The sequence below is a fragment of the Ursus americanus genome, chromosome 22, assembly GCF_024610735.1.
Source record: "Ursus americanus isolate L20-20 chromosome 22, mUrsAme1.1.p, whole genome shotgun sequence".
NCBI lineage: Eukaryota > Metazoa > Chordata > Mammalia > Carnivora > Ursidae > Ursus > Ursus americanus.
This window is the reverse complement of record NC_142148.1, coordinates 40,889,240-40,916,697: the sequence shown is the minus strand read 5'-3', so window position 1 is coordinate 40,916,697 and position 27,458 is coordinate 40,889,240. Positions and strand designations below refer to the sequence as shown.

Below are 27,458 nucleotides of genomic sequence, written 5' to 3'. Positions count from 1 at the left end.
GCCACAAGAGCCAGGGAGTTAACCCCTTGAGCTCCCCACCTTGCCCCTGCTTCGGAGGCACACCCCTCAACCACTGATTGACAAGCTTTGGGGGTAACTTTGCGAGGGCTCTGTCTACACTGCTTCCCAGAGTTCTACAGTGCGATTAAGCTCCCATTGCCCTCAGGTGTCACTGGCTTCCTAACAAACCCTTTCCTGGCTGCTCTCCCTTCTGGTATCACTTCTCTTCTCCCCAGCTGATGCTTCCTGGAAACTTCTCTCAAATCAACAACTTGCCTTTAAATCTTTGTCTCAGGTCTGCTGCTGAGAAAACCCCAACCCACCGGGAGAAGAGCTTTATGGAACCACTAGGTGTTTCTTCACCTCTGTAGCCCCAGCGGAGCCGCTTTGGAACAAATCAGGAGACGCTCAGCTCCACTCCCCCTGCCCGTCCGCTGACAGGTGCCACCTCAGTCACATGTCACGTGTTCTTGAAGGAGTCCTCCTCTGTTCTATAGACCTGGAAGAACCCCTAGGCTTGGCCCGGTACTGTGAGCACAGGCCTGTGGTCGTCACCGCACCGAGGCCACGCAGTAAAGTGATACAACTCCTGCCCGCCCGCCCCTCCCCTGCGAGACGCATCCTCACCCGTGTCCTCACTGGCTCAGGCTTCTCTGGAGAACACCCCTGTCTGGTTTCCCTCTTCTGCTGCACATAGTGGGCTCAATACACAGGGATTGAGGGGAGTCACAGCATACATCCGGACCGTTTGCACAGAGAGAACGGGGTAGAGGAACTCTGCTTTTGACTTGGTCTTAAGTTGTTTCTTGGCCAATACTCATTTCACGTTATTACTGAAGGATTAGGGAAAGAAGGATTTTAATCATTTGAAATAGTGAGCATTGACCGGTGGGACTGTGTCCCTCAGATTAAATTCAATCACAGAACAATAGAGTAAAAATAAAAGTGGTATTATTATCCTTTGCTCCTAACAATCAACAGATTCAATGTAGACTTGTTGAATTAAATGAACACTAATGACTTTCATTTATATTGTAATCCTTTCAAAGGATTTCAATTCTCAGTTTAAATAGAAAGAACGCTGGAGTACCAGCATACTCAAATTTATCTCTCTCTCTCTCTCTTTTTTTTTTTTTTGAGAGAGAGAGCACAAACAGAGGTGGGGAGGGACAGAAGGAGAGGGAGAGAGAGAGAGAATCTCAGGCCCAGTGTGGAGCCTGACTCGGGACTCGATCTCACAACCCTGAGATCATGACCTGAGCTGAAATCAAGAGTTAGAGGCTCAACCGACTAAGCCACCCAGGCTCCCCTCTTTTCTTTTAATATACGGAATACAGAAACTTCGAAAATAATTGTGCTGTGGGAAACGTTTTTGCTGGTTTGATTATCAAGACACTTTTGTTACAGCTGTCCAAGAATCTCTGATAGAGTTTTCACTTCTCACTGAAAATAGTCAGTAGTGAGAAGGAATTTTCTCAACACAGTTCCTTTCTGTTTATCGTGACCTTTAATAAATTAGAGGTCATCCTCCCGTGGTGAATGTGGCACGTACCAGACCTCTATGCCTTTGGCCTATCACCCAACCCCTGGTGAACTCCATCCAGCTGCCTTTACCAGCGTCTCTTTGCCAAGGGCTTTCTCTGAGACCGTAGAAGGAAGCGAGTACTGGAATGTTCACATCCACAGCCCCCAGGACCAGCCGTCAGCCAAGGACTGACAGGAGTTGGTGTACAAATACCCCAGCCTCTGCGGGGAGCCCATCCCGGCTGGGAAAACTCTGTTGCATGTGCAACACCAGCTCCTGGATTCCCCAGCAGGATCGAATTCGAGCCGCTCCCCATGGAGCTTTGATAAAGCACTGTTCATTGGCTTCCCTTCTGCGTCTCACTCCCCATTCTACCCCTGCTTCCGAGAATCACCTCCCGAATAAACTACTTGCACTCTGACCCTTGTGTCAGGGTTTGCTTCTGGAGAAACCCAAGGCACATGTCACTAGAAGGGCACTAGGCAAGCTCATCATATCCAAGCCATTAAGTCACCTAACAAGGTGTGACGCCACCTGTTAATCCTTTGCTCAAACAATTTTTGAGCTTATCACCGTCCACTGATTTCATTGCTCTCCTGGGTGGCTCTACTCCACTTGCCATTCTCATTCTGTTAATTATAGTGTAAAATTTTTAATTAAAAATAAAGAAGATAAATTTGGTTAAGAGCTTCAAAGTTGTCACCCAACTCCACACAGGGCGAGAGAGACACTGACTGGAGCCATCTAGTTGACATTCAGGTTCTCTGCTGAGAAATTAAGAAGGAGGTATTTGGATGTTGTTTCGTCACCTGTACCAATGACCCGGAAACACTTCACAGCCATGTGTAATTATAGATAATTTTTTGGTAAGGTTCCAAGTGTTTGATAAATGTCGAAGACTCGGAACTTCCTCTGGATGGAGGCTGCTTTGTATGGAACTCACGTTTCCCGTTCGATTCGTAGGTGACATCTAGTTTAAGTTTAGAGGAGACAATGTTGTCTCCTCCACATTCCCGCCAAATGGTTATCAACACTCCCCTTGACCATTTTCAGATATGGAGAACTCATTATTTCCTGGGAGAGCTAACTCCTTTTACCTATTAGCCTCAATCATTGGACAGTTGTTCCTTAAACTGAACGACACTCTTCTTCCTGCAGCTGTCACCCACGGGTGGGGGGATTTTCTTGGGAGAAAGTACTGAGCAAGTTGAATGTCTCGGTCCTCATGGAGAATTTGAAATATTTGAAAACGTATTTAATGTGCCTTTTAGTTATCTTTTCCCCCCTAGTTTTTTCATCTCTCCTTAGCGGGTTATGGTTCGGAGCCCCTCTACCATCTTTGTCACTACCTGTCATTCTCTGTCTTTGAATGAGATGCTTATTGGAAGCAACCTAGTTGTCCAACAATGAGAATTAGAATGTTCAAATAAATTACAGCATGAGACCAGACTATGTAGCCCCTATAGTCATGTTTTGAAGAATATTTAGTAATATAAAAAATGTTCATGACCTATCAAGTGGAAGGGGGGAAGCTGTGTAGACAACTGAGCCCGATTTTATTAAAAAATATTCACATAGAAGTGGAAGTCCAAAATAAGCTAAAATATTAAGAATGGTGCTAGGGCAGGTTTTGAATCTATTTTGTGCTTTCCCAAATTTTCTACAGGGAACATGTATTTATTTTTTAATTAGAAAAAAAAATTTCAGAACGAAACAAAAAAATGAGAGAAAGAAAGAAAGAAAGAAAGAAAGAAAGAAAGAAAGAAAGAGGAAAGAACACAGCATCCAAGAAGCCATCGCCGTGTTCACGTATATTCTGATATTAAGGATTTGAGGGGAGCTGGCACCTCCCAATTTGGATGCTTCATTTTCCATTTTCAGATCAGGGTTTTTGGCAGGTGAATCACGCTTTTGATTAACATTGTACCTGTAGTTCATCAGAGCCCCAGAGGATTATTTTCCCACTCGAATTACTATCTCTTTTTAATCTGATAATCAGCATGGGGGGGGCAGCCTGTCGCAGATGCACGGGGGGCTGGGCGGGAAGAAGGGAAGGACGCCCAGGTCACTCTCCGGGTAAGTAGCCTCGGGATGTTTCCATAGTGTAGTGATTATCACCTTCACCTGGGGGTGACCTGCACGGGGGCTGGACTGGCTGGAGGGAGGCCATGCGCTGTCAGCTTCCAGCCGTCTGATGGCCGCCCCAACCTTGAAGTTCTACAAGCTGTAAGATGCGGTAACACTGGTTTGTAAAAGCGAAGCACCCTATTTGGCGGCTCTGGGAGGTACTGGGGTTCTGGAGACGGTGGGAACACTATGAAGTGTGGAAAAGATATAAATGCCTCTGTGCAGGGAGCAGCCCGGTGGGGATGAACCGCCAGCCCCACAGGCTATTATCCCTTTGCCATTTCTTCCTAAGGAAAGGTGTCTGGGTATCAGAGCCTTGGAGCGAATGCAACACACGCATTTCTCCATCTCCCCTTCTGAAAGCTGCAGTTACTGGGGAGGCAGAGAGAGGGAGGTCATTGGCGGAGGCGGTCGAGGCCCTGTGCGGGCAGTCCCTTTAAGGAAGCAGGAGGAACGGCCAGGAGGACAGCTCCACGGCGGGCGCCCGCCACGGGGGAAGAAGGTCCCAGAGACAAGGAGGGATCTGCTTCCTCAGACCTGCAGGTGGGCGCTGTGCCAGAACCTATAACTCACGGGCAGTTTCTTGTCCTCTCTACAGCAGTGGATTCTCATCTCTGAGAATAAACCTTTGGTTTAACTTCTGTCATTTCCTTCTGTGGGGGGGGGGCATATTGGCTGGACTGTGCCAATGATTCATTTCACTTTATTATTACTACTTATTATCATTATTAAAAAGACGCTTAGTCCAACATATACTCTTCTAGATTTATAAGACCCACGAAGTAAATAGAAGCTCAGCAGATTGGTGCTTTGTTCCCTGATGCTCAACGCAATAAACGGAGGAAAAATCTCTGTTCTCTCTCCGCAATGTGAGCGGGCACACCCTCCAGGACGAATGGCCCAGAGTGTTGAACTGACAATACTTCTGCTTGTTAGCAATCTTCTCTCTAATGAAGTCCATATTCTCCTTAATATGAGACTCTTAAGCTAACCAAAGTAAGATTTAAAAAAATACTTGGACCTGGAGGTGACGGGAGGAGTACAGCTTAGTACGAGCACAGCCGCGCTTGGCTGGTACACTCCCTGGGGTGAACATAAAGCGGTCTCTCATGTTGAAAGGGCTTGCAGGTTTCACCAGGAAAGCAGCGTGTGATTTGCTAGGTAAAAAGCGAGAGCGTGAGGGTCTAGCTCAACAGTGTGTATCGTGATTCTCTGTGACTATGTCTTATTTGTCAAGGGTTACCATACAGTGGACTCAGTGTTGCGGGGGCAAGTCCGTGTGGGGCGCTCATAAGCACAAACACAATAAAATAAGACGACGTCCTTGCTTTGGTAAAGCTATGGTAGCGATGCGAGTTGCCGCTCTTTTTGGCTTTTAGCCATTGGTTTTATCCAGTGGGAACCCAAAAGGCGCATTTCCACCCTTTAATTCAATACCCTCGGCTAGAGTTGATACGAAAGCTGGCCAAGGCTCTCTTCTTCACCGCGTCCTTTTTCCTGGGCTTGTTCTTTCAGACCTCAAGTCACCTGACTGTCCTCTCACAAAGCCACCACCATTCCGTGCTGCCGGGCTCTAGCCCTTGTCCCTTTGTTTCTGGCCTGAGCCGTGGCTCCAGCAAGACCCGCGGGTCGCGCGCGCGTGCGTGGGCGTGCGTGCATGTGTTTCTGTGTGTCTGCACCCACCCGGCCAGCTTGTACTTACGTAGTTCGAGGCCAGGTCCGGGTGCAGATAGTCAATCCCTGTGAAAAGAACACCACAGGATGGAAAGTTAATACTGGCCACTATGTCCCCAGGGAAGTTGCTCAAGAAGGCACCCTCCTTATGGGGCTGGTGGGCTGAGCACGTGCGCCTCAGGCCTGGCCTTGGGTTTCCATTCCCGAGTGAGGGTGGGCCGCACCTCCTGAGTGGAGCGTCAGCTGCCACCAGACGCGTCAGAGGAGTGAAGCCAGTTAGAGCTGGGGCCCCAGGATAAGACTTTTTTTTTTTTTTTTTTTTAAGATTTTATTTATTTATTTGACAGAGAGAGACAGTCAGCGAGAGAGGGAACACAAGCAGGGGGAGCGAGAGAGGAAGAAGCAGGCTCCCAGCAGAGGAGCCTGATGGCGGCTGGATCCCATAACGACGGGATCACTCCCTGAGCCGAAGGCAGACCCTTAACAACTGAGTCCCCCAGGCGCCCCCCAGGATAAGACTTCTGACATGCATGTCCGCATCAAGGGGCTTAGTGGCTGCAAGATGGATGGCTCATCAGAGCAGTGATCAAAGATTTGTGGAAATCCTGACATTTTCAAAGCATCAACTGGCATTTCTTCCGAAATGAAACTGGCCCGAGGGAGGAAAAACGATTATTATTTAACAGGGTACAGACAGCAATGGATCAGGGCAGTGTTCTGTGGCATGGAATAATAAGAAGAAAATGACTGAGGGGAGAGGCAATTTTGCAGTGGGCAAATGGTTTCCCGTGAAGTGTCCTGGGTGAGAGCTGATGCTTGTCCCTACAGAATATGGCTTTCCAGGAAGACTGCGACCTCCAGCCTCCCTGCAGGAGCCATGTGCTTTCTCCTGGATGTGACCCGTCTTGTTGCCCAAGAGTCCTTGTAGCGGTAGAGTTCGGAGCAGCACTACATTCCACTGCCCGTCAGGCCTCAGAAAGCACCGCGAAAGCTCTCAGCCAGGGGTGCAGAGCCATATAACCTTTGCAGCACCCAGTCCTTTGCAAAACTTGCATCTTCTGGTGTCGTGGTCACGAGCGAAGGTTTTGGAGTCAAAGACACGAGTTTGAATCCCAACCCTGCGGCCACCTAGCTGCATGACTTCCGGCGAGGTGCTTGGCCTCTCTGGGCTTGGTTTCTTCTCCATCAAGTGGTGTGAGCAGTGAGGTGCGCTTAGCTCAGTGGCATTTAATAGCTGTATTAGATTTGCCATGTTCAAAAGCTAGAGGCATCATTCAGTCCCTCTGATAGGTGGCATCTTCCCTGCGAGCACCCTAAGGCCTGGCAGCAGATACAGCTTTGCCCCGCAAAAAAGAACTAGTATCGGGATGTTTCTTTTGGAAAAAAAAATTTTTGCTTTGTTTTTTTCTGGTTACACAAGAAATTTCTGGACGGGGAGTCATTGTTCTACAGAACATATGTTACATTTAGCTGCTCATATGTTGACATGCAAAGCGGGTTAAATGCTGCCATTCGTGGCTGCTCTCTGTAGTTTGGGAGAGTACAGCCTGTCACTTCCCATCCACGACCCTCCTCCCCCTCCTCCGCCACGCCCCCTCCCAAGGACTGTGGAAGGATGGGGGTCAGAAGATTCAAGGACTAGTATTTTTAAAGGTTGCCGGCCCTTGTCCTGGATCCTAATACAGAAATGGTCCATTTCAGCTGTGGGATGGGTTGGGGACGAACACAGGCTACGGAGACCAGCAGGTCCAGTTCTGTTCTAGATTCAGACACTGGAATAATGTGAGGCTTCAGCCAAGCGACTTAATCTTCCTGAGCCTCAGTTTCCTTATCTTTGAAATGGGGATATTATTTACCTTGTAAAGCAGTGTTCAAGACGAGGGCCAGTTCATCAAGAGTGTTTGGCTCGTAGTGAGCACTTGACAAGTTACGTTTATTACCGTCGCCATCGGCAGCGCCATCTACCACATCGTCGGAGGCATGTGGATGCGGGACAGCGGAAACATTGTCAAAAATCTACTGGGTCTTAGAATGTCCTGTTGACATTAAATTGCTGTATGTATTTGTTGAAATTGGTTACATTTTGTGAACTCAGTGTTGGGCAAAACATTTTGTAACATATAGATAAGCTAAAAACACACTCACAGTGGGCACACAGAGAATATATATATATATATATATATATTTTTTTTTTCTAGCAGGGAGTCAATTTATTTTTTGGCATAATTATACTTCTTAAGTTTATTCATCTTTTTAGTCATCTCTACAGCCAGTGTGGGCCTTGAACTCACAACCCTGAGATCAAGAGTCACGGGCTGTGCTGACTGAGCCAGCCAGGCGCCCTGGCACGATCATCCTTCTATTCCTGTTTGTGGTGTGTAAGATCATCGTGCGTATATATACATACCTAAGCCTCGGGAAAGCCAGGTACAAGCCACCTGCCCAGACACTCTAAGGCAGGAACATCCAACACACACAATCTCAGGTGACACCACCCCCCCACCCGCACTCCCCTCCCCCACCCCACAGCAAATCAAGCTGACTCTAGACCCCTGGCTATTTCCCCCGAGAGGGTGCACCGTTCCTAGTACTGCAATGCCAGGTTGATGTGTGGAGTGGATGGAACAAACTCCTAGTCCATGCAGGGAAACAGCTGTTAAAAGATGACCCCGTGTTCTGATAGTGCCCGTTGTCTGGGAGAGAAATTTTCTGAGAAGTAGTAGTCTATCCTCTGCGAAGGGAAAATACCAAGGCAAAGAGATAATTTGAGACCTGAAGGAAATTAAAATTAAAACAGGATAAATTTAGTCCAATTAAAATAAAGGATCTTTAATTAGTTTAAGGGGAAGACTGAGTCTTAAGTTGGGACAGACGCAGACTTTGGTCTGAGAAAGAAGAGATTTTTGATAGAACCATGGGGAATGACAGACATGATTCAAAAAAAATGTAATGAACTAAAGCCTGAAATTAATGGCCTGTTAATTAAATAATATTTTAATATTTTTGTATATTTGGTTATCTTTTGAGGTGGGGTGTACCAAATACAGTTTCTCAATCAGCTTATTTATTTTTTAATTCTTGTATTATTAATGTATTCATTTTAATTTTGCACTCATTGGGTTATTTTCAGCAGTGAAAGCCAGGCACTATGCAGGTCCTGGAAAAATAGACTATTTAGACACAGAACCTGAGCTGTTCAGCTATCTACGGCTCCCAGTCTGCAGGGGGGACCAACTCATCACCAGCCAATCATAACACAATGTGGTTTGCAGATGACAATTACTTGGTTATAGTTTACATTAGTATCCCATCATCAGTTTGAGTGTTTTCAGAAAGTCTAATCTGCAATAGTCCAAATTCTCAGGAAACTCTGATGGTTCTGGAGACCTCAAAGAATTAGGAGCTCCATGTACCAATTCTTAGTTATCATGTTAGTAATTCAGTTGAGATGTATAGCAATGCCACACACCTTCTTTGGAAGTAGGTCTGTTCTCCCATCCTCAATCTGACTGGGCTATGACTGCTTCTACCGATGAGATGTTGCATGACTTTCAAGGCTAGGTCAGAAAAGGCCAGGCATCTTCCACCTGTTCCCTTTGGACACTTGTCCACTTGAGGAGGGGGGAGGGGAAGTCAACTGCCATGGGAGAAGCCCACAAGTGGCCCTCGGTATGAAAGGCTCAGCTGAGCTGTAGCAGCCAACATCAATGGACAGCCATGGGAATGAGCTGTGGATATCCACCCCAGTTGAACCTTCAGATGACTACAGCCCAGCCAACATTCTGCCCTCAACTGCATGGGGAACCTCAAATGAGAAGTGCCCAGACTGGCTCTTTCTGAGTTCACGTGCCACAAAATTATGAGCAAAATAAATAGTTACTATAAGCTGCTAAGGGTTGGAGTCATTTGTTATACAGTAATGATACCTGGAACAGATTCCACAGGAGTCCTTTTGAGACTGGTGAAGCCCAGGTTAAGAGAGAAAACATTGCTTTTCAATATGATGCAGACTTCTAAGTCTCTTGGGAGGTTGCAGCTGACTGCCTGGTCCTTAAGCTTGAACCTCCACTTGCAAGGATGAGATCCCATTCACAAAGACCTACCAGGGAGGCAGAGCCAAGGGGTGGGCTTCAAGCACTGAAGATGGTGGTTAAGATCAGTTTGAGTAGTTTCTTGCCTCCCTCACCTTGGCTTCTTCATCTGCAACATGTGGATAATAGCACCAATCTCAGAGAATAATTGTGACTGTTTCTAAATTTTTAGGCAATGCCTAGTATATAGCGAATACTCAAGAAATGTTAGTTGCTTTTTTTTTTAAAGATTTTATTTATTTATTTGTCAGAGAGAGAACGCGAGAGAGTGAGCAGAAGCAGGAGGAATGGCAGGCAGAGGGAGAAGCAGGCTCCCCACTGAGCAAGAAGCCTGATGTGGGATTCGATCCCAGGACCCTGGATCGTGACCTGAGCCGGAAGCAGACGCTTAGCCGACTGAGCCCAGATGTCCCAAGAAATGTTCATTTTTATTGTTACTTCAGCTTGAAGCTCTTTCTGACCCTACCTCCCTGGCCTTCAGTCTTACTTCCTTGGCGCCATCTGATTTTGGCTAAAGTCCTTGACTCATGCCTTCACTGACCATCTTTGACCTTGATAGCCTGCACCTGTCCAGAGTCGTGCCTGTGCTGGGTGGCTCCTACCCATCTCTGTGTTTTGTTGGCCACATCCTGTTTTCCAGTTCAAGTTCCCAACACCCAACAACTCTATTTGCAATGGAAGGGGTGAATTGTTATCATTAAGTGGGGTCCTTGCTGACATCTCCATGCCTTAAGCAAACCCTTAAGAAATGCTTTCTGCCCCTGTGGGCAACAGCTAACCATGGAGGTACTCTCCTTCTGATGTGTAGTGTGTGGAAATGACATTAAGTGGCACCTACACGAAAGCAGCTGACATTTACTGAGCACATATTGATTCATTGGATCTAGCAGAGAGGATGCTGGTCCAGTTCTGAGTTGTGCAACCAGAGAGCATGAATGGCTATTACAACAAGGCTGTCTATAGATTGATTCTCCCACATGCAGATAATCAGATTATTTCCTGTAGAGGCCAGTTAAAGAGAGCCAACGATTAGGAAATATGACATTGTTTTTGCTCTTAGGTATGAAGGTCATATCTGTGTGTGTCTTTACCTTGTTTCGGGAGGACATCTTGCTGAGCGAATATCTGGGGAACAACACCACACCATCTACTGGTGCTCCCAGCCTCACCATCGCACTTCCCACTCTAGGTGTTAGGGCAGAGAGGCCTAATGACACGGTGTGAGGCTGCTGAGCATTGTCCCTGTTGTGTGGGAGGCCGCTCGTGTCCCAAGTGTGCTCATCTTGCCGTTCAACAGAGGATTTGGAGAGTGGCTTGGTAGTTCTTCTCTTCTTTCAGTTATCACAGCGAGTAAGCCTGTGCTGAATTGCAGCCAGCCACAAATCCTTTGTTTAACTCCACACCAGGACGTGGAGCCTATTCCTCCTAACCCTGGAATCTGGCCCTGAGACCATTCGTTCAATCAAAGTGGCTGAGCGATGCTTGCTCGTTCTATGTCTGGCCCATAGGAGGAGTGGCAGCTTCTGCTTCTTGTCCCTTAGAATGACAGTTCTTGGGAACCCCCAAGCCATTTGTAAGAAATCCAGCCACCTTGCTGGGGAGACCACATGGAGAGGAGAAGGCCTGGGACTCCATGGAGTGGGAGGGAGGCCGAGCTGTTGTGGCATCCCAGTTCAGTCTGCAGTTGACACTGGCCCCAGCTGCACTCTGACTCCAACACCATGAGAGATCCCAGAGAGACCAACAGTAGAACTTCCCAGCCGAGCCTGGTCAACCCACAGAACGGTGAGAGATAACAACATGGTGGTTGTATTAAGCCACACAATTTTGGGGTAGTTTGTTCTGCAGGAGTAGATCACCAAAACAGTGGAGGAGTTGGGCGTTTAAATTGGGGGGGTCAGAGAGTTTGGTTTTGGGGGGATGCCCAAAGACCACTAGATCAGAAGAAATAATATCAAAGAAGAAACTCTGCTGAGACTTTCTTTCTGAAGGGCTTGGCTTCTCAAGCCAGGAAAGGTGGGTCAGAGTCAGGGCTCATCCTCCCCTTTTCCCTTTTTGGAAGGGTTGATACACAGTCAGTCGGGGGCGGTTCAGTTAAAGAATCCAGAAATAGGCATCACGGGCTGTTGGGTTTCCTAAAAGCAGTATATCTTTCTGTGGCCGGTTTCAGGGTGCTCCTCTAATCCCCCAGATGCTGTGTGATTACAATATATCCTAGGCAGATTCTCGCCAAACGTAGCTACATCTTTCTCCCGGGTGAGCTGGTCTCAGCCACGTTGGTTTCCAAACCAAAGCATCAGGAAGGAAGAAACGGTTATAAGCTCCCAAGATCCATGGTACACACACGCTTTCTCCTGCAGAGCTCCTTTCTTCTTGCAAAAGCCCTCGACCACTGGAGCAAGCTTTTACATTCACTTCAAAACATCTCCCACATCAGAAAACATGGGGGCCTTGTTTTTATGTGGATATTTAATGAGCCCACACAAAAGACAGCACCAGTTTTAAGCATGCTGGCTTCCTTTGTTTCACCACAAATTCGGCTTCAAAAGCTTGCTTTGGAGAGCACAGTGTTCTTTGAGGATCTTCAGAAGCGAAAGGCTCCATTGTTTCATCTCTCACACAACGGCTTTATGTAAAATTGCATCAATCCTCCTCCGTGGAGCTTTTCCTGGGGCATCCACACGGCTGATGAAGGGCAAGAGGACCTGCCCAGTGAGAGGACCACAGGGCAGAGATTGTCCAGAATCTTGGCAGAACCAAGGACGTGTGTAGTTAGAAAAACCCCAGTGCATCCATTGGTTTTTGTATCACAAACTATAGAAAATAGAGCTCTACTAAATCTTTGTCTGGCAGGCATGTGGGGTAGAATAACATATTATAGGGGGCATGTGTAAGAAAAGGTTATCAAGATCTGCTTTACCAGGGTTCATCCTGAACGTAGCAATAAAGTCAAAATGTCTCCCAACTCCCAACCTGTTACCAAAACGCTATTTCATGGGTGCAGAGCCATACTGTCTAATAGAACTTTCTGTGATGATAGAAACGAAGTTGAATTGAATTTCCGCAGCCACTAACCCCTTGTGGTTATTGAGAACTTGAAACAAAGCTAGTGTGATTGAGGAACTGAATTTTTAATTCTACTTAGCTTTAGTTAATTAAAACGTCAGTGTAAATAGCCACATACGGCTAGTCTCTACTCCACTGGGCAGTGTGGATCTGGAGGAGTAGATGGTAAATTCCAATGGGTTTAAGGTAAGGTCCAAGCAGTGGCCCAATAAGAAATGACAGTTCCGTGATGGCCAATCTTCCTTTGTTCATTTTTTTTTGGGGGGGGTTTTAGTTTATTAATCCGATCAATATTTATTAAGGGCATCCTCAAGTTTGAGGACCACTGATACGGAGGAAGGGGAGGATTTTGCCACAGTATAGACGATGGTCGGGTCCAGCAGGTGGCTATTTTGCCTCTGATTAGCATCTCCAGAACAATGCCTCTTATATTCCAAAGGCATGCAAAGACGCACTTGCTTCAAATGGTGTGAAGGCGTTGAGATACTCACCATCATCCATAATTCCGATGGTAACACCTTTCCCTGTGTATCCCAGCTCCCAGGCTTCTGCCACGTTCAAATCAAGGCCAGGAGTGCCGTCAGCTTGTCCGGTATTGATCTGGTTCAGGAATTCCAAAGCAAAGAATCCACTTAGTCTGGTGCAGTAACACACCTGTCTAAATGTTTGCACCTGCTATTCCAGGGCCGGAGGCCACGTCTTCCATGAGACAATACTCCTGAGTGTTTCCCCATCCACCTCTTCTAGACTTCTCCCTCTGTTTTGTGATATACACGATGGATGTTTCTGTGACCAGATTGTTGTCTTTAAACTCCTTAAAGCTGCCATTTGCAAGAAACCCTCCCCAGTTTTGAATTAAATGCTCACTCTTGGAGTCTCTATTTGTACCTCATGTTTTTGAATTTAGCACATATTGTCTTGGATCATTCTTATTTGAATGAGATTTCCTCCCTCAATAGCAGTATGCTTTGCAAGAGGGAGCATGTCCTACTTATCTTTGTAATTTCAGTGCTTACCACACTAGATCTCGTGTAAAAATATCTGATGCACTAAATCAAAGAGAGCTGTCTCACTTTCAGGGCTGTTCTAATGCAAAAAAAAAAAAAAAAAAAAAAAAAAAAGCCTTTTCCCTAAAAAAATTCAACAAAGGAAAACAAGGAAATTCCCTGTAAATATGTTCGCTACCCTCTTTTTAGGCATCTTTGTCCTGTGCAGATTTTCTCAAAGATGAGTTGTAAAAGCAGTGAAGTCAGAGCTCGTACTGGCAGAAGCCCGAGGTGACCTGTTGGCTATTACTACCGTGTTGCTAAAACACTGTGTGAATGCCATCGGTGCTCTTTGTAAAAGTGATTGCTCTTCCTCCCTCCAGGCACACGTTAAGCTGACACCTCTCCATCACCTAGGAAGTTAGTAGGATGCCCACGTGACTGGTTTGGGCCAACAGAACGTGGGCTCATAAGCCCGTTTGTCACATCCAGGTAGAAGCCCTAGACACCAGGTGTGACCTGCCCCTTCCCCTTGTTGAGGTGCTCAAGAAAGCAGTGGTCAGGATGGAGCTGGGATGGAGCCTGGGTCCCTGAGGGACTATGAAACATTGGACATCTAGCGTGAGTGAGAAAAAGCTTAGATTTGTTACCAGGGTGATTTGGGTGTTGGTTGTGATTGCAAGAGTTGTAGTCTAACCTGATTAACACACATAAGCTCCTTTCAGTTGCCCGGATCAGATTTGTAGGATTCCACCCCAAAAAGCAAAGGGCATGTTTAAGCTCTGAAGACTGGAGAGGGAAGTTGTGATGCATTCCTATAAATGTCTCAGTCCACAGGGCTATAATAGAGTGTTCTCTCTTGCTCATCACCTTTTAATCTTAAATAAGGGAAAGCATCACTCACAGTTTTAAATCAATCACTCCTTTTCCCTCAAGAAGCCCTGCAGTTAGGATTGGTATAGAGGTTTTGGGACTCTTTTAAATAGAACCCAACCTGTCCAAGTGGATCATGAAGGACTGCTGGTGAGCCAGATAACATTCACTTCACTGGACAGATTGGGTTTCTGGGCCTTGAATCTTGCACCAGGAAAGCCCCATCGATGTGATTTCCTGCCATTATTTTAAGAAGTGCAACGGATGCTGCTTCTGTTGCTTTGGTCTTTGAGCTCTCTTGCTCGTCCCTTGCGAAGTTGCCTGATTCTTTCTCTTATGCCTGGGGTTTCATTATGTCTTCCCATTTCTCTGCCTGTTGAGACCCCTGGATTACTCCCCCCAGACCCTTGACTCAACTTCTACATGATTTTGCAAGTCTTCCCTCATGCATCAGTGTGCTTTTTCGGAGTCTGGGGCAATCTGATCAGCATTTGGTAGTTGCTTTGACCCTAAGAGATCACGGCTATTTAGCAGTTCCAGAAGGAAGCAGATTAGAGAACATGACGCATGGGTGCTGATAGAAAATCAATACATATCAAAGGGACAGAGAGGTTCATGGAATCAGATGCTGGCTGACAGCCCACAGAAAAACGAGGAAATAGAAATGCATTTTTTTTAATCCGAAGTCTCAAGATGAGAAATGGTAGGAATAATACAGACGTGCTTACCAGATACCACTGCTTTGTAAAAAGAGGATCATTCATGTTGATATCAATCTCGTTGATGTCTCTATACCCCCGCTTCTTTCTGTCAAATCCTTCTTGCTGCAAGGCCATCTTTACCTGGAATGACAATATTGGCATATGACCTGAATATCCACCGGAACACCTTCTTCTGGAATTCAGTTCTATGAATTCAAATTCCGTCTGTACACAGGTGTTTTTTTTTTTCTCTGTGGAAGCCAAGTTCATCTCATGTACACGCTACACTCTATGATTCTTTTCTGAAAGCATTTGCTTCTGCCTGTGCTGAACAAATTGGCCTTGGTGATGGCTCAAAGTGAGTTTCCTTAAAATGAGAATTTGATAGAGAAAAGTACTGTCAAGGAAGATAAGGGTGTAGGGGTGGTTACGGGAAATAAAACAATGCAATGCTTCTATTAAGTAAAGAAGATTGATGTGGATTCAAGGAGGGAGAAAGAGTGGCAACGGCAGGGGTCATTTTTCGGAGGGCTTTCCAGCCTTTACATTTGTTGAGAGGATTGTGCTATCACGTTTGGGAATCAGCCAAAACGGAAATCAAATCAAACCAAACCCAAACCCAAACCAAAAGAACACCTGCCTGGAGAGCCAGCCAGTTCATAGCAAAGCTCTAGAAAGTGAGGGAGGGGTCTTCGAAAAGAAAGGGTTGTCCTGGCAATGACAGCGCTTCAATTTTTGGAAAGTCAGACAGAACCCCAAGCCCTTGGATGAAATGAAACTTAGGAGCCGAATTGTTCAAGCAGACTCCTGGCAACAGTTAGACTTCATCCCATTCATGAAATTTTCTTCACTTGGGCAATCATGAATTTATCAGCCAGGGGCTGTGGCTCGTCTCTGAACATCTAAAACTCAGGAACTATGCAAATGTAGAGAAGGGTGTGCACTGCATACTGAATTTTCTTTTTTTAGTTCTTTTTTTCTTTTTTGTTAGAGAGAATGAGGAGAGAGAGAGAGAGAGAGAGTGAGCGAGCATGGGGGTGAGGAGGTAGGGGCAGAGGGAGAGTGAGAGAGAACCTTAAGCAGGCTCCATACCCAGTGCAGGGCTTTATTCCGGGCTTGATCTCACAACACTGAGATCATGACCTGAGCCAAAATCAAGAGTTGGACGCTTAAAGGACTGAGACACCCAGGTGCTCCTGATTTTTTTAAATGATATTTTGCTCCCCAACATTCATTTCTTCTTTTCCCAAGTATCCCCAGTGCATTTGGGGGATTCCCTGGAGTCTGCTAGGTTCCGTGTTGGTGGGAATGAAATTTGAGACACCTATCTGCAAAGAAACCGCAGGCTGTCTCTGCCTCAGAGGTGCCTAGGTGGCTATGGATTTGAATCCTGGGAAAGGGATGTGAGCGCAGAAGGCTATTTATCTTAGAGGCTCACTCACCAGACTCACTTTGTAAAAGGTCCTTGGGACAGTTCCACGGGCCAGTCCTGGAGCCCCCCACGCCCCCCAAGACCAATCCTTCAGCCTCGCACTGATTGTGAGCTCCCTACACCATTCCAAGAAATTCTCTTTTGCCTAAGTAATCCAGAATCCATTTGTGTTGCTTGCATTGAGAACTCTGATATGGGAGCGGAGAAGTCAAGAGGGTCCAACTCAACAGTGATGGCAGGGAGGGAAGAATGAAGAGACCGCAGATGTGGCTGGAAACCTCCCCTGGAGTGCACAGGAACGCTGTGGGAGAGTGGTTCCTTACTTCCCTCTACACACTGACACAGGCAGACCGGGGGCTCATGTGCCAGAAAAACTCGAATTCTAAGCAAAAACTCCAGATGTGTCGAAAAGAAGTGGTATTTGCTTTGTTCTTTGGAGGTATTCCAACAACAGGCATTCACTGGGGCACGTAGCAAATATCTGGGAGCATGGGATGGATGGAGAGTTTTAGAATGGCAAAAATGTAGACACGACTAGTGCCCACCAAATGGAGATAAATTATGATTCAAATATTCATATATATACATGCATATGGTATGTAATATATATGTGTATATATGCATGTATAGATATACACATCTGTCTTCTGTATACACATGCACAGATATATACACATATCTATCTTCTGAGAAGCAGATGGCAAGATGAGATAAAATGTGCAAGGCTTTTATTAGAAGAGAAAATGCGAGAAACTGCTGTGTAAGCTTGACCCTGTAAAGGAGAGAGCGAACAAGGTTGGGCCAAACTGTCCTCAACGGCTCCGGAGTGTAAGGAAGTTTTGGCAGGTCTCTTGGGGATCCAAAGTCGGCTGTCAGAAGAACCCTGTGTCTCCCAGCGACGAGCCTGCCTCGGTGCCCCTGCTGTGCTCAGTCACTGGCTAGAGCCGCCTAGGAAGCATGGCCTCTTGCCAACACAGTGACAGATTTCAGAGCACAGCAGCTGGGGTCCTTGGTCAATGACTCTCCCGGAAGTCAGAGGTGTGCGTTGCGTGTTCTGACAGCTGCTGCAGAACAGACAGACAGCTCGATCTAGACACATACACACCCATACGTGAAGACCCACAGCACACCCCTCTTAAAACTTCTCTTTTACTTGGGAAGCAAGTATTCAAGGCAGAGCAGTCTGTCACTTTCACTTGGGAAGGCGCCTGAATTCGGCCATCGCATCTTCCCCTAGTGATCCCGATCAAGACCCTTATCCACACTGCTCATGGATGGTAAGTAAGCCTCCGTTGGCTTCCACTGAGGGATTCCCATCATATTGGATTCGTTGTCAGGACAGACTTTGCTGAAGCAACACCGTTCCTTCGCAAGGGTCTTGGCTAAGCAAGAGCAGGGGCCTGTGGATGCTTGAGAACCCTCTGTGCCCACTTCTCAGCAGTGTGAGAACAAGAAGACTCACGCTGGATTTCATCTTCTTAGATAACAGTGCAGGAATGGCTATGACAATAGCACTCCAAACTCAATTAGCCTGAGTGCAGTCTAATGAAAAGACTTTAAAGTCATTTCCATAAAATTAATTTTTAATTCCATAAATTAGGTTTTAATGGAGACCGGCGATGCTTTGGAATGCTGCTCTCTCTCGCCGTCAGCCCTCCTTGCAACCCAGAAGTGCTGAGGCATGATGTAGGTGTCTGTACTCTTGTCATCTAGTGTTACTAAAAAATTAAAAATTCTAAGACTGCAGGCCTGTCTGAGCCTTTCGGTTTATCTTCATGTCCTTAATGAAGATCACAGTGACAATTCCAAGAGAGAGAACACCTTTTAAACATATATTTTTACTTGTTACACACAAATAACTGGAGAATAGTTCCCGCCCCCCCCCACAATGATACCATGGAATACCATAAATTACTTTCATCTTTCTGGGTTCTTCTTCAATGCTAATTTGCATTTAAACCTAATTTTTACATAAAAGTAATTGAACTATAGACAAAATTATGAATTCTTTCTTCACTAAGTATCCTACCTTAGGAATTTTAATGTGCTGCTCTATGGCTCTCGTAACTTAATTTTTAATAGCAGCCTGAATATCCCATGGAATAACGTACCATAATTTACCCAATGACTTCCCTCTTATTGGTCATTTGGATTGTTTTCTCTTATAAATGAAATTGCCATTAGCAGAAAGATAAGATTATAAACTACTTTTAAAGATCTCTGGAGAAGACTTCAGCGTTATAATCCTATGTGTGATAAAACTCTTAATAACAGAGAACTATTTCCCAGTGTCCAAATCCCTTCCTCACATTATAACTAAAAGGTCACTTTAATTCTCTCTTCCTCCTCTGAATTGTAACCTTTCACACACGATACCTTTCATTACCACTTCAAAGTGGCGCCAATGCCATGCAACTTAACCATAGCTTCTTGCCTTCTCGAAAAATAATGTACAGTTAGCTTAGTTATTTCATTTTAGACTGTTCACCCAAGTTGGTTTATTGACCTAAACATTTATATAAAGAAAAAAAATAAGAAAGCAGGAATGTTTGTTACTGGGAATTATTTTATTAGAAACAAACGGATATTCTGCAATTCTGGTTCAACTTTTAAATCTTAGTTTGACGCATGTGCATGGAACAAATTTTACTCAAGAGACTCCCCCACACTTTCTTCCCTCTTGTAGTCTTTCCAATTAAGAATTTTCAGTCAACGAATGTTTTTGTGCATCTACAATGTACCAGTTTCAGACCATTCTAGACCGAGGCAGACACTATCCCTGCACATTTGCATTCTATTTTACAAGTTTCATTAACAAGGTACTTTCACTACAAAGAATCTTCTCAACAAGACTGTGGAGGCTATGTTTACAGTTGAGGCAAGGAGGTTTAGCGGCCATTGTTCAGCAGTGGAAAACATGGCGGAGTCACACAGGCTGACCAATTCTAAATGCTGTGCACTTTCCACTAAGCCACGTTACCCCTCCCTAAGGCACAGAACACAGTCAACCTTCCAGTATCTGGGACAGCTTAACTGTGAATGTAACTCTCCAAGGATCAGGGCCTGGATCACTTCCTGCTGTGCTGATAATTAAACAGCTGCTAATTAGCATGGAGTGTGTGGGGCAGGGAGAAGGGCCAGGAGAAAGAGGAGCAATATGGGAAACCTACCTTCAAAGGCCGAAACAAGTTAGCCTGGAGTGAGCACAAGAAAAGAAACATAAAACACAAAACTGACATGTTGGTGAAAATACCGAAGTTTTAAACCTATGAGGCTATAGATTGGGTCACACCATTATTTTCTGTACCACCAAGATATATTGAAAGATATATTGAAGGCCTAACCTCCGGTACCTCAGAATGTGACCCTGTTTGGGGAAAGGGTAGTTGCTGATGTAATTAGTTAAGAGGAGGTCGTGCTGGAGGAAAACGGACCCCTAAGGCAACATGGCTGTTCTCATGAGAAAAAGACAGACAGACACACAAGGAGAAAGCCATAGGAAGACCTACAGACACACAGAATGAAGCCATGTGAAGAGGGAGGATGCAGAGGACGGAGTTATTTTACGACAAGCCAAGGAACTCGTGGGTCTACCAGAAGCCAGAAGAGGCAAGGAAGATCCAGTCCTAGAGATTTCAGAGGGGGCGTGGCGAGCCAACACCGTGACTTCAGGCTTTGAGCCTCCAGAACTGTGAGACAATCCATTTCCGTCGTGTTGGGCCTCCCAGTTTGTGGTACTTTGTTATGGAAACTAATACAACCCCTAAGAATTAAACTAACTCAACCCTAGGAAATTACTACAGCTCCTGAGAATTAAACCGTCACAGTGCTTCCTTCTCATTTGTAAACTTTATTTTGTACATGAAGCACTCTTATATATAGTTCCATTTGGACAAAGATTTCTTTAACCATGTATACCGTTTGCAAAAAATAATAATAAAGAGGGAAAATGTTAGGAAATAAACTGGTTAGGATGTTTCTAAACCGTTGCACATTTAGGGGCGCCTGGGTGGCTCAGGTGGTTAAGCGTCTGTCTTTGGCTCAGGTCGTGACCCCAGGGTCCTGGGATCGAGCCCCGCATTGGGCTCCTTGCTCAGCGGGGAGTTTGCTTCTCTCTCTCCCTCTGCCTCTCTGCCTACTTATGTGCTCTCTCTCTCTCTCTCTGTCAAATCGATAAATAAAAAAATCTTAAAAGCAAAACTGTTGCCCGTTTGGAGTCTAACTCGGAATGTTCCACGTCTGTGTTTTCCTACACCACATCATCCTCTGTGCCATCAAGCGTGTCGGTGATCAGCATCCCTTGAAAGAGTCCGCACTATTGTCTCCAGCGGTCACCTCTCATGGCCAGCAGCTATGCTACACGTTTTAATGCACCAGCCCAAGGCAATACAATTCTTGTCACTCTTGGCATTTGGTGAGTGGTTGCAAGATGTATGCAAAACCCATGCATTTTCGAACGGATGATGTGTGATCGTGTTTGCTTTCCTAGATCTTCTGATGGCAAAGTTTTGAGCGGTTAGCAAAGTGGAATTCTCGGAGTTTGCCCCACCCCAGGGCTGAAGCCCCTCATAAGCAAACTGGGGGAAAGTCATCCGTGGAAGTCGTGAGAGTTTTTTGTTTGTTTGTTTTTTAATGCATGTGCTTTTTTTCTTTTTAAGATTGTATTTGTTTATTTGAGAGAGATAGAGAGAGAGACAGAACAAGTGGAGGGGAGGGACAGAGGGAGAAGAAGACTCCCGGCTGAGAAGGGAGTCCGACGTGGGATTCGATCCTGGGACTCCAGGATCATGACCTGAGCCGAAGGCAGATGCTTAACGAACTGAGCCACCCAGGCGTCCCGGAAGCCGTGAGGTTTTGTAGGAAGAGCTCTGGATCGGGAGTCAGGAGCTCGGGATTGTGGGGGCCACAGATGTGGGTCTGAGGCCGGCAGCTGCCCCTGCTAACTCAGTATCTTTGAGCATAAGAGCGCTATTTCTGGGATCTGTTTCCTTACTGCCAGAATGAGCATAACTCCTGAGGGTTGATTTGAGGAACGACAGGTGTCACCTGCTGTGGAACGGCTGTGAAGCACAGTTCCCGACACATAGGAAATGTCCACAGACTTCCGTTCCCTTCCTGGTCCTCAGGTCAGCTGTCCTTTACCTGGAATGCACATCGAGTCACCTGGCAGGCTTTAGCACCCCCCACTCGCAGGCCACACTTGGACTGAGTCAGACTCTCCAGGGGATTCCGATCTGCCTCAAGGTTGACACTGTCTTGGAGGCCAATTTTCTTCCTCTGTCAAAAGCCTATTTCTACGTCTCAGAATTGTGAGGAGGCCCTGGTGGGACCCAGGCTTCGAGATCCTCACTGGGTAGAGCCATCTGCGGATGTGAAGCCTCACGGCCATCCTCGGAAGATGTCAGCCCCGGGCGGGGAGGCAGGGAGATGCCGGCTGCCCCTTCGCCTCCAGCTCTCCTGGTGCGTGTCCTACCCTCAATCTCGGTTCTCTCTCTGGGGAAGGACAGGGTTCTCTGATTGGGCTGGACATCTGAATCCCCTGGGTGAACTGCTTCTTTAATTAAATAAACCTTGTTTTCGAGCAGAAAAGTAGGAAAGAAGACAAGAAAAGACATAATTCCTCCCCCACTTCCTGAGAATCCCTGTTGACGTGAAAAAAAAAAAATAAAAAAGAAGGTAACATATGTTCATGGTTAGAAAATTAAAGCAGTCCAGAAAGTTATATAATGGGAAGGGAACATTCATCCTCCTCTTTCCTTCCGTGCTCTCAAACAGTTCTGTCCTCAAAGGTGACTGCTCATAACTTATGACTCATGAGTCCTTCCAGAAAATATTTATTGGTATGCCCTCATACACATATATAGAACCTCAGTGTCTCTTAAAGCTTTCCAGGCACTTGATTCCTAAGCTGGGGTTGAGAAGCTGTGTGCTGGGGGCTTCTCTGCACCTCCCTTGTCTTGTGCCCGTTCTGACGCGGCTCAGGTAGGGGAACCCAGATTAAACCATAGATGCGAGCAAAGGACAGAGTATCTATACCCAACAACGTCGAGGGCTCTCTCTGCAAGAGAAGAGACTCACATCCATGAGAAAATACATTCCATTTACCCACTAAAAAATCATCTCTCCGTATTCCGCTAGTGCTAGCTGGGAGGGGCGGGGTCGGCAGGCTGGGGTGCGTGGGGGGGGGTGCGTGGGCAGGCACAAGACTACAGCAAGGTTTCCAAGGAATGTGGATCTTCTGTTTATTACAAACCGCTTAATTTGCACAACAAATTACCTAGCTTTTATTTTGGGATGAGGACTCCCGTCCCCTCATAGGTTAAACCAAAACGAAAATAGCTATTCCAGAAACGTCACGCCCAACACGTACTAGTAAGGCCCCCCCCGGGGGGGGGGCTTGAAGATCAGTGCACATGGGAGGCAGGATTAAGGCTGAAGTCAGAAGTCCGCACTGACTCCTGGCCTGATCTTCCTCCCTGGTGTCAGTCTCCTGGGGAGGGGAGAGGACCCGAGTCCTTTTGGATGTGTGCTTTCAGAGTCAGCGGCCAAGGGGCACAGGCTCTTTTCTTCCTCTCATGAGATGCCAGAGGCACACCGGGGGGCTTTCCCTTCAAGCTTTGAGCTGCTGGGGCGGGGGTGGGGGTGGGGGTGGGGGGACAGTTTAAATGGATTGGGCTGCACTTCCTCTGCTGGAAAGGACGCTGTAGCTTTCCTTCTATTTAGGCAGAACACTGACTTCAATTCAGTAGAAAATGCTGCGGCGAAAGAGGCAGGGGAGCACTGTGGGTGTGAGCTTGGACTTTGGGACAGGCAGACCTAAGTTACAGGCCCTGACACACCTGCTGTTGAGCTGGCCCTGAGGTCTGCAAGCTCCTGGACCTATTTCAGGCTCAGTTTGCTCACCTGCAAAATGGGGATGACACCTGATACTGACTTACATTTATTGAGGGCTGACCGTAAATATTTCATGCACAGCACTTCAGCTGTTTTCCACGGCAACCTCGTGGAGGCTTAGCAAACAAGGCAGGAAATAGTAAGTATATTGTGAGTTGTGTCTTGTGAGTCACACAGGTAGCCAAGGGTAGAGCCATGGTTCATACCTGTTCTGAGCTGAATTGTGTCCCCCTAAAAATTCACATGGTGATGTTCTCACCCCCACTGCCTCAGAATGTGATCGTTCTTGGAGATAGTGCCTTTAAAGAGGTCATTAAGTTAAAATGAGGTCATTAAGGTGAGCCTTAATCCCATATGACTGGTGTCCTATTATGACAAGTAGAAATTTAGATACAGACACGCAGAGGGGATGCTGTGAAGATACAAGGTCAAGAGAGCCATCTCCAAGCCAAGGAGAGAAGCCTGGAACAGATCCTTCCCTCATGGCCAACCCTGGCGACACCTTGATCTTGGACTTCTAGCTCCAGAACTGTGAGGCATACCTTTCTGTTGTTTAAGCCCCCCAGTCTGTGATACTTGGTTATGGCTCGGAAACTGGTAGGAGACCTCAGCGACCTGGTTGTATGGTCTGCATGCTTCCCTACTGGGCCATGTTGCTTCTCTGCTCCTGCTTCATAATTTGGATTATGGAGAAAATCAAATGAGATTATGCATATAGACCCTTGGCCCATAGTATATACTCAGTAAATGCCTACATTTGCTACTGTCATTATTGCCAATGTTATTATATTTCAGGTCCCATGGAAAGACAGTGGGATGGTGCCTTCCAAAACATCCTGGGCCCCTTTGATTCATTCTTACTGCTCTTAGCTAATTAAAGATAGATTAAACATTGCAAGAGAAACCAGCTAGAGTCCATTCCCATGTGTGTCCTGAATGCAGAAGACCCACCTGCAGGAAGAGCACAACTCCACCCATTTTTGACTTTACCTTTCCAAGGGAGTGTTGGAACTGATAAGCTGAACACAGCTCATCAAACGAGAAACCCAGAAAAACCATTGCTGGAGGTGATGTGGGAGATTACAGAGGAAAGCAGCCACTCTTAAGCTCAGATACTCTACCTCATATGCTTTGCCACCCACTGCTGGCCTTGGTTGTCAAGATCCAAAAGGGATCCAGAGTAGAGAGGGGTCTGGGGGGTGGGGAGGATGTGACACAGGAAGGTCAGTAGCTGGAGGGACAGAGCAGGCAGGAGTCTGACTGCCTAATTTCCCTCTTGAACATTCAGGGATGCCTTTTTTGGAAAGCCCAGTTACAGGCAAATCACAGGGCTTACCTTTTCAAAGAACAGGGAGTTAAGCCACAATTATGGCTCAATGCACTGTATTGATTGCCCTCATTTAGGGAAGTTTGCCCATCTTGCAAGAATGAAGACAATCGATCGAGGAAAGAGGATATGGCTGCATGCCACTGGTCACAGTTCCAGTCACTGCGTCTCAGTGACAAGATATTAACAAATTGGTATCTATCGTCTAAAGCACTGTACACAAGATACACCATGAGATAAGTTAGTGTAATTAAAGAGGGACCAGAAGACGTTTCTAGCTGAGTGAAGTGCAGAGACAGCCTATGGGAATGCCTTTAGAAGGTACAATTCCAGCTCCCGTGTTTGTTGGAATATGTGCATTGGGTCTGGGGTTGTGCTTTAGAATGATCTCCACCTTCCCCTTTTCCTATTTCCTGGATGGTGGGAGACTGTCATGGGTTGGATTTAGGGCACTGTATTAAGGAAAAGGATATTAAAAGATGGGAGGTACTATGCCAGATGTAGAGGAAGGGATGGTTAGACTGGGGGGTGCTTGAGAGGACAATTTCCCAGAGATGCCAAGGGTCCCAAGAACCCGTAAACGCTGTCCTTGGCCAAAATGACACGGTCCTCTCAATGAGGGTCTTTTGAGAGGTTAGTGTGGAAAAGAAGAAAAGCAAGGCTGTTGCTTTAATATATTCATAGCTTTGACCACACACTGCGTAGTCAAAGAGAGCCTGCCTGGGCCATGAGGATGGCTGTTTCCTACCACTGGTGAGCAGAAGGAGCTTGGTGGAACAGAGAAGGTTTCTGGGAAGACAAATGAGACAAGGGGAGAAAAGAGAGGAGGGCTCTGCACCTGTCCACTCCGGCCGTGGCCCAACCAGTGTCCTCCCACCTGACTAACCCACCCAGTGCTCCACCTTCCCGGGAAGGCACCTGGAGGCGAAGGTGAAGAGAAGCCAGCAAGGACCCGCAGAGAAGGTGCTCGTGGTGCCCAGCTGGGGATGAATGGCTCCAGCACAGCACAGGAACGTGGCTTCCAAAGCTTGTCCCCAGCGAAACCCCCACCATGATGCTGGTGCCTGGTCTGCTTTTGCTGGTGAACCAGAAGGAGGATGCTGAGTGAGGATGTGTCTGGGCTGCCTGGTTCCCATCCTGTGCTGGAGGGAGGGCTCAGTAAGGTGCTCCTGGAAGGAATGGATGGATCAGACTGAAGATGCAATGAAGGTTCACAAATTATCCTGTCTATGGTCTGGTTTGGTCTTGTGGATCAGTTATCTTCGCTGTTTCCATGACAGCATAGTCACGATGGAGCCCCAGTCCCAGCCGCTGCCTCACAAATGTGCACAGGGGAAAGGGGGATGGTGGAGATTGCGAGTGACTTGATCCAAAGTCACGACTTTACCAAGTGCTAAAGACCATGCCCCAAATGCAATGCGCCCCAGTGAACGAGCACTAGATTTGGAGTCAGAGAGCATGGGGTTCAGGTCCTGGGTTGGTTCACTCCTTATTCGTGTGTGTTCTGAGGGGTGGGGGTCCCTCAGCTTCTCTGGATCATGTTTTCTCCCTCTAGAGCAGGGATTGGCAAATCCAGCCGGCAGCCTGTTTTTGTAAATACCGTTTGTTGGACGCAGCTGTGCTCACGCGTTCACTTGCTGCCTCTGGCTGCTTTCACACTCCGGGGGCTGACTTGAGTGCTTGCAATGGAGACCATATGGCTCACGACACATTCGCTCTCCGGCCCTTTGCGGAGGAAGTTTGTCGACCCCTGATGTATAGAAGTCTTGATTGTATGAGGCTTCATGGTGAGGACCACATGAAATAATCCTCCTTTGTTGGGAACGATGAGACATACTATAAGTATTATTGTCTATACTTATGATGAATAATATGGCTGTGGAATCCATCTCCTCTGTGAAGGAAGAAGCAGGGGCAGAATTTTGAGTCGTGGTACAAATGCTGTGATTTGAGGGGCCCCGAGAAAGCTTCCAGGGTCCCAAATCCCCGCCCCAGAGCACCTGCACACGGACTGAATTCCAGCCGTGAAGAGTTAAGCTTGAAATCGAAGCCTTCATTACCCATGTGGATTATGTCTCTATTTGAAAAGATTTGGGAAATGAGTCTTCTGGGACTGGCAACGCAGCCAGGTGCTACCATTTACCAACACTTCTGCGTGAACTCCTTCATTAGGTGGTTTTTCTCTGTGAAGCTGGCTGCAATTGGTGCAAGCAAGGAACGGGAATTTATGGTAAAGGGAATTTTGAAACTCTTGGGCAGTTTCCAGGGCTCAGAATTTGGTGCCACCAGAAGGGGTAGGATTAAGACAAAGGAGGCGAGAGGGCAGGGTGAAAAACCCTCCCGAAATTGTTTGCTTCTGGGCATTCTTAATGCCTGACATGTCTGCAGTGCAGAGGGACACGCTTACAATTATTTGCTATGACAAAGGTTGCAGTATTGTTTCATTGTGAGTTTCCAGCGGGGGAACAAACCAAGAGCTGCTGCTGCAGAATACAAATGGAGTCTTGAAAATTCGGAGTCTCCTTTCCTCTAACGGACTCTGAAGAAGGTTTGGGTTTTGGATTGGGACAATAGACAAAAGAGTTAAAGAAGAGAGAAGATGTACTTCCTCCGCTCTTTCTTCCTAAAGGGCATCTATTTTTCATCTTCTTCAAAGGTTAGCCCCTTTGTCAACAGCGATGCCTTGCCAATTCCTTCCTCCTCTTGGTATTTCATTAGTTGCCAATGGAACAATCCCAGGTTGACAGGGTGGCAAAGAAAAT

At 46.6% G+C, this 27,458-nt stretch overlaps 1 protein-coding gene across 1 annotated transcript in view; it reads right to left on the bottom strand.

Moving 5' to 3' along the window:
- PCSK2 (proprotein convertase subtilisin/kexin type 2) overlaps positions 1–27,458 on the bottom strand; it is a 249,610-nt gene that overhangs the window by 106,771 nt on the left and 115,381 nt on the right. Inside the window, exons 3-5 of the mRNA XM_087853760.1 lie at positions 15,071–15,184; positions 12,975–13,083; positions 5,355–5,392 (exon numbers count right to left, since the gene is read on the bottom strand). Of these exons, the coding sequence (XP_087709886.1) occupies positions 5,355–5,392; positions 12,975–13,083; positions 15,071–15,184 (261 nt within the window). The remainder of the gene's footprint in view (positions 1–5,354; positions 5,393–12,974; positions 13,084–15,070; positions 15,185–27,458) is intronic.